The sequence below is a fragment of the Hydra vulgaris genome, chromosome 03, assembly GCF_038396675.1.
Source record: "Hydra vulgaris chromosome 03, alternate assembly HydraT2T_AEP".
In the NCBI taxonomy this organism is placed as follows: domain Eukaryota; kingdom Metazoa; phylum Cnidaria; class Hydrozoa; order Anthoathecata; family Hydridae; genus Hydra; species Hydra vulgaris.
In genome coordinates, this window is record NC_088922.1 from 32448603 (window position 1) to 32465000 (window position 16398).

A 16398-nucleotide genomic window follows, 5' to 3' on the forward strand; every position below is an offset into this window, starting at 1 on the left:
AATAAAATGAAATTTAAAATTTATCGATGAATACAAGTCTAGTTGAGAATAGTACAAAAAATGTATTATCAACTTGTTGCCCTCATGTTTGAGGTGAGGAGTGGGATGAGGTTTTGGAACTTATTTGCTCCCAGTCTCCAAATCCTTATTTGTTCCCTCCTCATTCATAAAATGTTCCATAACTTTTTACTATAACATTAAAAGTGTTATTTAAAAAAGATTAAAAAAAAATTTAAATGATTAAAACTGTTCTTTATGTGTCTTCTTCAGTTATAAAGCAAAATCTACGATTTGATATCATTTATAATAAAAAGCCTAGCACCTACTGTGCTCAGCTGAGCTCAGAAAATTTGATTATAAATTTTTATCTATATATGAAAGTGTAATTTAAAGTAGATCACATGTGCGAACCATTGCAACCTAGTGTTTCTCTGCTTGTGTAAAGGTGTGTTAAAAAAATGTTGCACATTTTAAGGGGTTTTATTGGAAAATGCTTTGAAAAAAGCGAACATAAAAAATAATTTTTCATATATCTTCTTCTTATTTCAATATATGATGTCAATGGACTTATATAAACTGTTAAGATATTAAAATGTTTTAAAATTGTCTTGCTGCCATCATATTTCATTTTTATATGATTTTTTACATTTTCACCAATATTTGAAAAATAAAATATTGCCATTTTTGTGGTAAAATTGATATAGCTCAAAAATCACATTAGGGAGAACATTTTATTAGCTAGAGTGCTGAGGGTCTCTAGATTACATTTACAAAAATAAATTACTCTAATATAAAAGTTGGTTTTGAAGGGTTTTGCTCACCTCTGGCCCACTGCGCAAAGGTGTGATTATTTGCAGTTGTGATATTTTTAAGAAGTAAAAGAGTGACCGCTATTTACTAACCAAAAAAACTAAGTAATTTTTAACAATGGGCTTGAAATTTTATTTAAAAATGATACAGTATTTTTTGGAAATAATATAAGTAACTATTTTTTTAATTGAAAAAATTTTTTTAAGTCATTCAAAATTTTCAGTTTTCTTTATGTTTTTCAACTAAAATTTTGCTTCTTACCAAATTTATAAAAAATTTTGAAACTGAAATTTCAGTATCGATTCGAATTGAAATTTTGACCAAAACCAATACTGAAACTGAATTTTGGTCGATCAATCACTAATAGTAATAATATTTTAATATTTAGTATAAGTAATTTACTCAAATATCTAAGGAAAAAAACTTTAATTTTAATGTATTTCAACTTACAAGTTTAATCCCAAGTTGATTTTTTTCAGTTTGGTATTTTGTCTACTTTGTATGGTGTTTATTCTGTATTTTGAGATTTCAAAAACTTTTTGATAAAAAAAAGTGTTCAAAAGTTTTTTTTATAATACATATAGTTTTTAATTATTGAAGAGCTTAGTGTTAAAAGTACTTGAGTCACAAAACAAATGTTTTAAGAAAATCTACTTTGATCAGCCATTTTAAATCTTTATTTTGAAGTATTATATCTCTGATCAAAGTAGGTTTTGTCAAAACATTTACTTTGTGACATGTATACTTTTAGCACTTAGCTCTTCAATTCTGTTTTTACACGTTCACTTAATAAAAATGCTAGTGATCTTTATTATATCCTGATATTCAATGTTACATTGTACATTACAATGTACATTTACATAAAAATCAATTGTTAATTATGCTTAAATTGCTGATATCTTGTAGTAAAATTCAACACATTTTATACTTAAACTAAATTCCCAAGATATTTACAATTATTTCATTTATATATAAACAACTATGTGACATCTATTAGTAATTTGCTATTACAACTTCACTTGTAACTTCTTATTGCAAATGACATCTTTTATTAACTTTAACTTTGTTTATTACACTCCCGCTTGGTTATCATGACCACTTCATCTTACAGACTATAATGTTCAGGTACCTTTCATTTTCACATACTCCTTTGAAACATTGGTGTTTTTGTTTGTTATCTTTTGACAGCATAACAGTTCTACAGTGGACCCAGAAGGCTTGGAAATAGAATCATAACTAATGATTAAAAAATACTAGAAAACTCATTGAGGAAAAGATATTTATTTGTTGGTTACAGGAAAATTAAAGTTTTTAATATTAAACTAAATTTGTGGACTGGGTTCAAGTTACTATATTTAGGCATTTTTGACAAATAAGTGTTTTTTGATAAATATTCAAAATTTTTTTTTAGATGACAATTTATTAAAGAGCTAAAAGAGTAATTTATTAAATAAACTTAAAATTCAAAAAAAAAAAAAAAAAAGTTTAATTAATTTGGGGTCTGGTTTCTACTGTTTATTGATAAGAAGTTTAGTACTAAAAAACAAGTATTTGATCTAATTTGGACTTAAAATTAGTATAATAAAATTATAAGGAAAGAGTTCTATTGGTTTGGTATTGCATACATTTGATATTGCATATAGTTGATATTGCATATATACATATATTTGAAGGTAAAAAGTAAAAACAAAAAAAAATGTTAAAAACTTCATAACTTAACATATATAAATATAATTCAGCTAATTTGTGCCCATGGCATTTGTAATAATGTTAAGTGTAGCATTATTACATAACTCTTAAATTACTCAATTTTAATTTTACATGGACAGAAAAATATACGAAGTATTACACTGATTTGAGAATGTAATAGTAACATGCTATCTTTGTACATAGGAGAGCATAGATCTTTTATAGTAAATATGAATTCTTCAGAAAAAAATATACAGCCTTTTGACCCTGATGTAGATGTCCCTCCATTCTCACCAGAGTTGTATATATCTAATTGCAGATATATGCAACTATGGTCAGAATATTTGCACCCTATCTTTTACATTATGTATTGGTTCACCAAGTTCCTTTTTTTCACCCCTAGTAGTAGTTTTAAAGACCAGTTAGTCCCATTTCTGTGTGAATGAGTATATGCTTTTGTTATCAGATTTGGTTTGTTGTTTTTTAGTCAATCTTCTGTGTGGCAAAATCTCTAGTTTTTGTAGGATTGATGCTATCCTCATTAACTTGTTTTTTGTACAGCATCCATGTATCTGATGATGATCGATCAATTGGGAATCCTTCACTACTTCTTTCAATATCTGTCCATTCAAAAGTTTTTGTTTTACAAAGTATACAATCTGCTTCTCCTAGTTCTCCTAATAATTCTTTAGTTGTTGGAAAACAGTTTTTTTTTGCCTTTGAAGCAAAAAAAAAACCTAATTTTCTCATATGCTTCCTACTTAGTGTAAGGGAATGCATTAAAGCTATGGATTCATCTATGTTAAAAGTACCTATTGTTTCAATATGGTTTTTGAAAAGTGCATTACCAACATGAACAATAGTCTGGTTTACATTCAACTCCTGACTTTATTAGTGATAAATTTGTTTTTATAATAGACAATTTCCTGTGTCCTCTATTACTGATTGTTTAGGGAGAAAGCTGACACCAATTTTTTCTTCCTCAAGTAGTTTTTCGAACACATTAATGTGTTCATACTTGCAATAAAAATACCACATTACTTTTCTCACATCTGATTTCTTTTGTAAATTGTTCCATCGTAGATGACTATCGCAAATTTTTATTTGGGAGTTTGCACTAATAACATACTGATTTTGTTTGATCTTCTTGCAACCTGGAATCAATAGGTCTTCTCATTTTTATACAATTGCTTTGTCTGATTTGCCCACCAGTTAGTGTGAATACCCTGCACTGTTCCACCAAACCAGTTGTTTTTACAGACCATGTAAAAGTTATGTGTTTACTGATGATGTAAGGTATGACACATGTCTGATTTTTACAGAATATCATAGATACCAAAAATAAGGAATATTTTTTGCAATAAAATTGAAAAGTAAAATAAAGGCGACGTGTCATTTTAGCAGATTACAATTAAATTATGAAATAAATTTCATTTTATTTTTGTTTTTTGTTATTCATTGATTTTTATTTGCTTTTTTTAATGAACTGTTTCCTATAACAATTAATTTAGGTGGCATCTAAAGGAAAAGAATTGTTTGATCAGATAGCATGTCACCTTCAAATTAAAGAAACACTCTATTTTGGATTAACACAATTACAAGGTTTTTAATTTAATTTCTCTTTTTTTTAAAAGGATCCCGAAATGCCGAGATAAGTTGTGTTCATTTTAAAGAGAATGATATAAAAAATATATATATACAAACAAAAACAAACTTTGGTGTTTTACTCGAAGCTCGATGTCTCCACGTTATCCAATCTCTCTAAGTCTTTAAAATGTACACCACAATCTACAGACTTTATAATTTATTCTAGCGCATTTAATTCTTTAGCGCATTTAAAAGAGTTTTAGTAAATGACGTCATTGTAGAATTTTTTTTCTTTTGAATCAATATTATTTGTTTTTATTTTATTCGTTTTTTAAAATAAGCATTTATTATCAATCTTATGACTTTCCTATAAATTTTATTAGAAGCTATACAAAAGAATGTTTTTTTATAGAGTGCGCAAGAACCAAAAAAAATTTAAGATTTTTATGTTAAACTATAATAAATATAATAAATATTCAAAAAAGTGGTTAATCACCTTTTTATATATTCTTCTTTTTATGTAAACAGTTTGAACTTTTTTCTAAGCTGTTTATAATTATGACGTTTTTGTTCTCCTATCGAAATGACATTTTACAAATTCTTTAATTTTTAATTAATAAAGAATTTTGGTAAACAACATCATTTATTAGAGATATTTGCTGAATTCTTAAATTTTTGGTTAGAAAATATTTATAGATTTTACACTTAACAATTATATAGGTACCATTTATTATAGATATTTGCTGAATTCTTAAATTTTTAGTTAGAAAATATTTATAGATTTTAAACTTAACAAATCTACAGACAGCTTTTTATTAATTAAAGCAATAATTAATGTTTTATGGCAATAATTCAAGACAGATGGCGATTAAAATTGTCAATAGAGAGTTAAAGCATACAAGCGTTATGTCAAGGCAGTTGCAGGAATACAAAAGAATTTCTCGTAAATAATTAATAAGTCTAAGCGAAACTTCCTTTCTAATGCATCACGTTTAACACGTTTGCTGCTGAACTATTTTAAATTATGCTTTATTTCTTTGTCGAGCTATAATGTCTGCAATGATTAATTTTTGTCGAAGCTGTTTTGCACAATTTCATTCTCGTTGCCAAGGCTAGATATCAACATTTCAATAAATAAAATATTTTTAATCTAAAATAATTCTATAATATTTTTTATTCTAAATGTAACTGGCAAAAAATATGCGCTACGAGTATACTCGTACTTTGGCAATAGAGAAGAAATTTTTTTCTCCAATGACTCGTAATGTAGCTTATTTGATGCACTATTATTATAGATAGTGTTTCAATTTTTTTGCACGTGTACATGCACATTGGCAGTTATCATGAGTAAAAAAGGTAATTTATATTTTGTTTCTTAATTCTAAATTGTTGTGCGTTTTAGACTAGAAGCTAAATTATATTTGATAATTACATTATACTACATATTATTAATAATTTGAAAAAAATTTAAAGTACACAATAAAATGTTTTTTAATATATTAAAAAACATTTTAGTGTGCATCCAATTTGAGTATTCGAATACTTGATATTCGAATATATTTGCGTATTTTTTTACTATTCAAATATTTTCTCCAATATTCGAATAATTTCAAAAATGTAAAGGCAGAGTAAGCTTTTAAAAAAGTACTGTTAATTTCTCTTTTTGCAAACGAAAAAAATATTTCTCTTTTTGCAAACGGAAAAAATTCTTAGAATTTTTATATAACCTTGAAGTGGAAAACTTAAATTGCATTTTTGTATGGTTTATATTTTGTGTGACATTATTTTTGTTTGCTTTTAGAAAACAGTCGTTTATTTAGATTGCTTAAAAATATAAATACATATTTGTTCCATAAAAAAAAAATCTTAATAATAATCTTAATAATAATAATTTTTAATATTTTGTGAATAAATAAATATAATATACAATTAAATAAATATAATATAATATACAATTTGTGGTTGCATAATTTGAAGTGATAAGTTAAAATTTTTTAGATTTTCTTAGATAATTCATCTCTGGTTTTTTTTAGCCATGTCAAAAAAATCCAAGGTATGGGAGTTTTATAAGAAAGACGAAAAAAATATTGGTGAAGCCAAATGTGGTAGGTGCAACACGAACATAGGATGGAGAAGTTCAAATACTGCTATGATTAATCATTTGAAGCTACGACACAACATATTGATATCTAAATCAGTATCAAATGACAATGATGGAGAAAATTATATTCCTAAGAAAAAACAAAATACTGAAATAAGTAATATTTGGCCATTTGGAAAAAAAGAATCTTTAAATGAAATATTGTCAAAAGTCGCAGCTTTTGATGGAATTGCTATCACAGCAGTGAGTAAATCCCAAGCTATAACTGGTTACGTGCAACAAAAAGGTTAAAAAATGCCGAAAAGTCCAACAACTATTTCAAAATGCATCAATAGCTTTTATAAAGAAAAATGTGTTGAACTGCGGGAAAAATTTGAAAAATTAAAAACAGCAAATCGTAAATTTGCTATTACTGTGGATGAATGGACAGATTGTACTTTTTTACGTTATGTAAACGTAACAGCTCATGTGATTGGAATAGACTCAAATACAATTGAATGCTATGTTCTGGGTTTAAAGGAAATAATTAAGCAGGCAAATGCAGAAACAATTAAACATTTGGTTGAAGCTAAGTTAGCAGACTTTGGGATTTTCTTAAAAAATGATGTTATTGCATCTACTAACGATGCAGCAGCCGTAATGAAAAAATATGGCAATATATTAGGTGTTTTAAATCAACTTTGCCATAATCACGCGCTTCATTTAGCTGTGATGGATTGTTTTTATATACCAAAAAATTCTATTCGCAATGAAGTGTTTGACGATACCGAAGATTTTGTTGATGAAGATGTAGAAGAAGATTCCACAGAAGATCAGTGCTCTGATTACAATTTGGTGTTTATTGAGGAAGATGAATATGATATGACGTTAGATTTTGGTCAAACTATTAACAGGTTAAGAGGTGTTATAAGAATGTTTAAAAAATCGGCTACAAAGCATTCTATTTTGCAACAAAATATAGCTCAAAAAATGGGGAAAAAACTCAAGTTAAAATTAGACATAAAAACACGATGGAATTCTTTGAGAGTAATGATTCGACGATTTTTAATTCTATCAGAATGTGTTAACAAATCCTTAGTCGAATTGAATATTGATCCAATTCCAGAAAATGATATTTTTGCGCTACAAAACCTTGTTGATGTTCTGGCACCAGTTGAAACTGCTGTTACTGAATTAAGTAAAAATGATGCAAATCTCATAACTGCTGAAGGAGTTTTTTTTGAACAATTTTTTGTTTGAAAACAAATTTTTGTTTGAAAAGTTGCAACTAATGCAAACTAATATAGCAAAAAAACTGATAATGCGATCAAAATAAGGATGGATGAAAGAAGAGATCCAGTTTTAATGACATTGATCATTTATCTGCAGAGTGGAAATATACCAAGTTCTAACGCTCATTTTAAATATTCATCAAAAAATGCAGCAATATTATTCGCTGTTAAAGTTATGGAACAAATATATCCACAAATGTTTGAAGAAGAGCAAATTAATAATGATTCTACCTCATCTGATGCAGATAATTTAATCTATCTCCCATAGAATTAACATCACCAGTTGCAGTCGGATTGCAAAAAGAACTCCAAATTGCAATAAGTTCTATTACAGAACCAAAAAACTGTCATGTTAGCAATCGCAGCGAAATTGATAAATATATTGAATTGAAGAAAGAATTTCGTCAATTGGATTCTTTTAAAAAGCGGTCGACAACGCTGGATGTTTTGTATAACGCGTTAATAACAATACGCCCTACCTCAACAGCTTCTGAAAGAGTATTCTCAACAGCAGGTGCAATTAAAACGAAAAGAAGAACAAGTCTAAATTTCGAAACATTCAATTCTCTTTTATTTTTAAAATATATGTTTTTAAGAAAAAAATAATACATATATAAAATAATAAAATTGTTCAAAATAAAATATAAAACACTTTTTTAATTAGATTATTATTATTTTTTTATTTTTTTAATATGTCTTTTAACTTTTTGATAAATTATTCGAGTATTCGATTACTCGAATATTTTCAGATTTTTCTATTTGATATTCGAATAGTTGAAAAGCTCGAATAGTTGGATGGTCTAGTGTGCACTTTGATTTTTTACACAGTATACTAATTAATGTCTTTTATAGATAAGTAATTTCTTTTTTATAAATAGATTATTTATAAATTGGACAGATTGTACTTTTTTACGTTATCTCATATTAGCTCAACACAGATATTCCACAATTGGATCAGCACATATGATTATGGAAGATTGTGAGGATAGTGAAGATAATGATATTGAAGATTCGGATTCATACTTCGCTTCTACTACTACGTCTTCGAGCTTGACTGTATCAGAATCAAGTTCTGAAGATAATAGCACTGAAGAAAGTGATGGCAACCAGTTTACAGACATTCATCTAGCAGCCTCTGCAGAAGAATTTTTAATGCCGCCGTAAAGAACTAGAACATCGGGTGGTCTTGCTTATTGACAAAATCAAAACAAAGCTCAACAAGTAGATCTTGCAAGTAATATTTTGTCTGGTGAAACAACTTCTGAAACAAATCCATCTAGAAATTCAAACCAATGGAAAGATGAGCTGAATATTGTAAAACAAATTCAATTTACTGCCGATCCTGGTTTGAAGATAAACATGGAGAGCAAGAAACCATTAGATTTCTTTAGACTATTTGTTACAGAAGAGCTTATAAATACTATGATAGTTGAAACTAATCGCTACGCAACACAAGAAATAAATAAGCAGCTTCCTCTCAGAAGAAGCTCACGTTTTAAATATTAGAAACCAATAAATTCAGAAGATATGCGGCAGTTTCTTGGAGTTCTTCTTCATATGGGGTGTGTCAAAATGCCATCTTTAAAGCACTACTGGCCTAAGAATAGTCTCTATAGGTTTCCCTTATTTTCTAGAATAATGCCATGAAATAAAATAACTAATGTTTTGGTTTTGGCATTTTATTAACAATGAGGATTCGGATAGTGGACGCTTGTGAAAAATTATTGAACTTCTCAATCACTTGAATAATACAATGCATAACATCTACTGTCCTAATAAAAATATATTAATCGATGAATCAATGATGCTTTGGAAGGGATGTCTTGTATTCAGGCCACGAGTACCCTAAAGGTGACTAAACCCCTTATATCATATCCCATAAATTATTTTTTTGATTTTGAAAGTACTCTATTTGTAAATTTCAAAACTGTCAACATTTAAATCGCTTAATGGTAGCTTTTTAAGAAAACTTAGTTACAATACTTGTTTAATCTAGAGATTATTACTCCCATGACTCATACTAAGATCCCTGAGAGTGGATCAAATGGCCATATATAATTTGTTTGGTTATTTGTGCTATTGTATTGACACTTTGTGGATCGGATTTAGAAATAATTTCTGATAACAACTTGGGTTTTCTTGTTTGAATATAGACTAATTTATAATGTTTTAAAAGTTAGTTTTTTTTATTGAGGAGAATAAGATAAATTTACAGGAATAGAGTGGCTTTATAGAATTATCTTCAAATTTTGAATAAAAAATTCTAAAAAAGTAAAATTGTTTTTTTTAAATAAGAAATATTTACTAAAACATAAATACTACATTTAACTAAAGTTATAAAGTATATGTACGTACATATACGTTTTGTTTATATGCATCCCTTTAACTATAAATGCCTTGTGTTGTACACGCAGACAGCTCTTCGCAAGACTTCATTGAAATTAGCATTGTGTTGTCCTACCTTTCATGTTTCCCAAAATTGTTTGAAGTCTTGATGAACTGATTACAATGATTGCTCAGTCCAATACCCTAAACCTTTGGAAATATTGAAGATTAATACTTTTATATGTAAAAATCTAGAATGTTTTTAAATATACACTTACCAAACTATCCTCCTTTTATTATAATAAACTCTTCAACATGATGCTCAACTATATGAACTTTAAAAGTAATGTTTTTACCAATCTCTGAAACTCTGTGAAAATCTTTTAATATATTCAGAGTAGTTGGGATTTGATGTTTTCCCAAAACACCCATGAACAACATCGCTAAAATCTCTTAAAGCTTTCGTATACTTTCCGCCAACAATATTGTGCTCATTCAAATAGATTTGAAAACGATCAAGTTTTCTTAGAAACTTTTTATATCCATTTCCTTCTAACCTGTGTTTACCTTGATAAGGTACTCTGGGACTTCTTTTTGTAAATAACTATTTACAAGATGAAATCCTTGATTAGTGCTCTCAAATAAGTTTTTTTCAATTAGTTTGAGAAGTTTGTCTACTATGCCTAGCAAAATATGTATGCCTGGTATATTGACAGTTGATAAGATCTTCATTGTTACATTTCCAATCAATAAAGGAGGATTAACTACGTTACTAAAATATTTAGCTTTTGCAATGTTTCCTCCAGCAGCCATCCATTTGTTATACCACTCACACAGAGAAGTTAGAGAATATGTCTCAGCTCTCAGCATACTAGGTGATTCTGTTTCACAAAATGGACAAGGATGCTTTGAAGCTGCTGACTGCTTTCCAACCATCAGTAGAAGAACCTTTAGATCTTCTGAAGTAGAGTAATCCAGAGAGTTAAGTTTTAATTTATCCAACAGCATCTTTATGTTTGCATAATTTTCATCAATAGAGAGTAATACAACCAAAACTAAAGTTTTGTGAACACTAGTAAACTTAAAATCTTTACATCCATACTCAACAGAATATTTCACTCTTTTCTTTTCACTTGAATGTGCATCAAGCTCTGGCTTTAATCCAATTGATAAGGTAACCTTTAGATAGCCCTGCCCTCCATCTACCCCAATCTTAACATCTACGTTATCTGGTTCAAGAGATCTATGTTGTAAAACTGTTGCAACAAACTCTTCAATATTATTGCATATTACACCAGGAACAGTTCTTTCAATGCACTAAACATTAGCAAAACAACTTAAATTCAGTATGTTGATTTATTTTATGTTAACAACTTAATCAAAATATATAATTGTTATGTTGCATCAAGTATTATTTTATTATAATATATTACTATTTTAGAGCTTTTTAGTGGAGCTAAAATCAAAGTAAACTATATATAGATATGTTTTAATTATACCACTTTTTTCTTATCTCCTATATTCTGTTTAGACTGAATCAGCATAAGCTCAGCATCAAACAAAGACAATAGATTTTTATATTCTTCTGTTAGCTTTTTGGAAAAACAAGACTCAATGGATTTTCTGCCCCCATTCACTCGTATAAATCGAGCAATCTCTAACATTTTATAGTCACTAGTAAATTAGATACAAATATTAAAAACAATGAACGTTTTTTAGAGTAATGTATATTTTTTGAATTCTGTAGTAAACAATTTATACCTTATATGAAGTTTGCTTTGTAGTTGTTTCAGCTTTGAGAGAGAAAAGTAAGGTGTGTTTGGTTCAACTACTCCAACAGAAACAACAAGTCTCTTAGGGCTAAAGGTGTTCAATTTTATTTGTGTCATTGGTTAATAAATTGTTGATTATGGTTGATAAAACTTTTCTTTTAGTTACAGGTGATTGTACAATATGAGCCAAATTCTTAAGTTGAAAACAACTTTTGCAAAAAACAAAGTTTTCATTGGTTGCAGAAAAATTCACATTATTTTGAATGTGATCTATATCTTTATTAGTTTCACATGAAACCATTGGTGGAGGAGTTGCCATTTTAGTACCATTTGTACGCCCATTAACACAAATAAAACATTCACATTTCCCACCTTGAATAACTCTAGTATTAAGACCTAAAAGTAACAAGAAATTAGTTTTTTTAAATGCAAACATAATATTGTTTATAAGCAAAATAATAATGAAAAAATTAACTAGTTTTTATTGGCTTATTTTTTATTAGAAAAAACATACCTTCATACTTAGGTTGAGCGGTGAATAAAAAGCTTTTTCAATCTGCTTTTTCTAAACTCACTAGATTTTTTCTACAATTTGAACATAACATTTTAGACAGATCAGGGTTTTCAACAGAGAAGTTTTCCCAAAAAAATCTCTTGATAAGATTTTCATAACATTTTCCTTGTTGTGGGCATGAATTACTGCATTTGGTTTGAATGCATCTTAAATGATTGCCTTTTTTCAAACAGCATATACAAAAGCATTTTATGAACTCGTTATGATCTTTAGCAAAGTATGGCGTTTCTTTTCTTTTCTTGAGAAATAATTTTTATTTTTTTAAATTAATTACTTACTTTAAATTAATTACTGTGTATTTCAAATTAAAATACTAATTTTATTATTATACTCGCTGTTATTACTAAAGTCTTTATTATTATTTGTCTTTTATTGACGACAAATATAAGCCAATCGGAAGCTAATAAATATTATTATCACAAATCACATGGTTGCAATTACAGAAAGTAAACAACTATAATGGCCAATGGAAAAATATTATTTTAATATTAAAACATTGTTATTTATAAAACTTCTTACTAAGTTTTCTCGAAAAGCTACCATAAAAGGATTTAAATGTTGATAGTTTTGAAATGTACTAATGGACTATTTTCAAAATCAAAAAAAAAAAAAAAATTAATGGGATATGTTATAAGGTCTTAGGTAACCTTCAGAATAACCATGAGGCAGTATGTGAAAAATTAAAGACATAAATATGATATCAAGTTCTATGAGCTTTGCAAATCGGATGGTATTGTACTAAAAGTAAAAATCTAATCTGGCAAAGCAACTCTTGATAAAATGGTTGAAGTAAAAACAGGAGTGGAGAGAAGAAAATGAAATCCAATATTATTAAAGATTACAATCAATGTATGTCAGGAGTAGATAGGGTGGATCAAATGGTATTATATTATAATTGCCTAAGAAAGACAATTAGATGGTATAAAAAAGTAGCACTTCATCTCTTTGATATTTTTTTGTTTAATCCTTACTGTCTAAGCAGCAAATATAAAGTAGATAAAACAATTTCCTTGCTTAAGTTTAGAGAATTAGTTGTGCCTTGAAATGTTGAAATTGTGCCTTGAACCACCAATAATAGCTTCCACTTCTTGCCTTCAATACCACTAAATGAAAAGAAAAAGTTCCCAACAAAACCATGTCGGGATTTTAAAATAAAAATATATATACATGCGTATAAGTCGAGAAATTTTGGACGAAATATTTACTCTAAAACAGCAATTCGACTTATATGTGGGTCAGAAAAAAAACAAATTTATTCCTAGAAATTTTTTTTTGTATTTCTTTTTTTTTGATTAAAAATTGTTTCATTTAATATTGATTTTGTATTAAGAATGTTTTTTATTAAATTATTAAATTAAAATGTGTTTTATTAATTACATTACCAATATGCTTTTGAATGAATGTTTTTTAGAATGTTTTGAAGAATGTTTTTTATTAAATTATTTTGAATACACTAGTTTTCAATTTTGGACAAAACTTTTACTCTGAATTCCCACTTCGACTTATACGCGGGTTTCCAACTTTGGACCAAATTTTCACCCTAAATTCCCACTTCGACTTATACGCGGATCGACTTATAGGCGAGTATATACAGTAACTCCCCATAATATTTTAACTCTCTTGGAACAACTTATACGAATTACGGAAAAAGTATTTCAACTTGATATTTTTTCAAATGTGTTTGATTTTAAATCTGTTAATTAGTATTGATATGGATGTAATAACAGTAACACTATATATATCTTGAGCATTCTTAAATATTTATAAATGCAATATATATATGTATATCGAATACTACTATCTATCTACTATCTATAATTTATACTAATTTATTGCTCTTTTTTTTTAATAACATTTTAATATTTTATTATACAATTATTGTTATATATATATATATATATATATATATATATTTATATATATATATATATATATATATATATATATATATATATATATATATATATATATATATATATATATATATATATATAATCAACTATAATTCCTAAATTTAATTATTGTTATATAAATATAACAATAATTAAAATAATATGAAATAATATTATTACAATTATTGTTTTATATATATATATATATATATATATATATATATGTATATATATATATACATATATATATATATATATATATATATATATATATATATATATATATATTACTTCTACATAACATAAAATACAACCAGAAAGTATTGTCTGAGTTTCAGAGAATTATCTCCACTTCTAACAGCAAGAAGTGTATCATTAAAGAATAAAGAAAAGATATACACTATGTGAGTCCAGATTATATTGATGTGTAGCAATGAAACATTTGCATTGAAGGTGATGTCCATCCAATGATGTCCACTATTTGGAAAGAATTGAAAAGGCAACAATCATGTGCGGTGCAACTCTAAAAACAAGAAAAAAAGTGGTGATCTTATATAGAGATTAGGAATAGTGAGTGTATTTGATAGGGTGCATCAGGGAAGATTAAGGTGGTTTAAAGGTGCAGATGATCATGTATTAGCATCCAGAGTTAAGAGTTATAGGAGAAAAAGTAGAAAAAGAAAATTTAGTTGGCAATTTCACTATTACTTATGGTTCATTTTGATTTTTGCAATGTCACATTTTAAGATATATATTTTTTATTTTAACAGATTAGATGTTTATATATCAATTAGATGTTAATATATGAATCATTCCAAAATCATTTATTTGTTTTCCTGTATATTTAAATTTTGTTCAATTATTTTAAGTTTAGGAATTATACTTGATTATATGCTGTGTTACTTATAGAATGCAAAAAAACATTGCATTAAACTTATTGTTTTAAGTTGAATATTTTAAGCCAAATATTTAACCTACATAAACTGGCTACTTAAATTGAATTATGTAGTTATTATTCAGCGTAAAATTATTCAAAAGATTGTTTTAGCTTGTTGTGGACTTGAAGGATAAATGACAATAACTGAATTATTTCTTTTTAACTTTTTATTACCTAAAACAATAAGAAGAAATATTGATAAAACAACAATAATAATAATGATCAATTTTATCACATTCTCCCCGACATCTTAAAGTTTTAAGCAGTCCATTGTTCAAAGATCCAACCAATTTGGAGCCATGCGCTTTCGAGTTGGTCGTCTTGGTAAAATATCATTTTCAACCTTATTGAACATGGCAGGTCAAGACTCACTGGATGTGTAGGAAGATCCAATAACACATCTGGTTTTTGTAACTAGTAATGAATGGTTTGATGGAAAAATTGGCATTTGACCATTTTTAAAGCAAGAGCCTGCGAAGAGAAACAGTAAGAATCAAAGTAAGAAAACTCTAGTTACAACTCCAATTGTTGTAGATAAATTTAAGTATCGCAACAACATACTCATCTGGTTTTTGTAACTAGTGTGCAGTCTCATCTGGTTCTTGTAACAGGTAGATTTTTTCGATAAGCTTAGATTCAATGTTTCATTAGTAGTGGACTTGATTTTTTCCCATTTTTCGTTGTTGTAAGTTAAATTCTTTGCTTTAGGAAGATAAAAGGAAGCATTTTAAGGTTGTAGTCATATTCCTTTTGCAACTTTCCACAGATTATCAAATTATCAAGATAAGCAGAAGTTTTTTGAAATTGAGTTACTCTGTTTGTCACACTAAAAGACATAAGTGTGAGCTGATGTAAATCTCTGTCAGCTTCAAATGTAGGCGATCTTATTGTTTAACTGGGATCTGGTGATAGGCTGATTTCAAATCAATGGTGCTAAAGTATTGATACTGCAAAATTTTATTTACAAGTTCAACTACTCATGGTAGAGGGTAGGCATCAAGACATGTAAAACAATTGATAGTTTGACTATAGTATATGACTAGGCGCTTTTTTGATCTCTCGTTTCTTGTTACAACGACTTGTGATCTCCATGGTGATATTGAAGGTTCGATAATTCTTTCTTTCTAAAGGCGTTGTACTTCAGAGTTAATAAATTTTCTGTCTTCAGCACTGTAGAGGCAAGATTTTAAAGCTATTGGTTTACAGTCAAATGTCAGGTTTTTGAACAGATTCAGAGGCTTTACATTTAATGTAGCTTAATGTGTTTATCGTGTTTAATTTTATTTAAATTTATGTTTATCATGTTTAATTTTTTGTTTAATTTAATGTGTTTAAAGTCCAAATATAAGAGGTGCTCTCACTCCGCCAAAATTAGACATTACACTTTTGTGCTGGGACTGGAAATTAATACCAAGAATAATATCAGCACACAAATTGTCC

The 16398-nt window shown here is 27.6% G+C and overlaps 1 protein-coding gene across 1 annotated transcript in view; it reads left to right on the forward strand.

Moving 5' to 3' along the window:
- The window catches only part of LOC101238484 (tyrosine-protein phosphatase non-receptor type 13), a 176954-nt gene that overhangs the window by 58944 nt on the left and 101612 nt on the right, over window positions 1-16398 (forward strand). The window contains exon 13 of the mRNA XM_065792946.1: window positions 4011-4101. Coding sequence (XP_065649018.1) covers window positions 4011-4101 — 91 coding nt within the window. The remainder of the gene's footprint in view (window positions 1-4010; window positions 4102-16398) is intronic.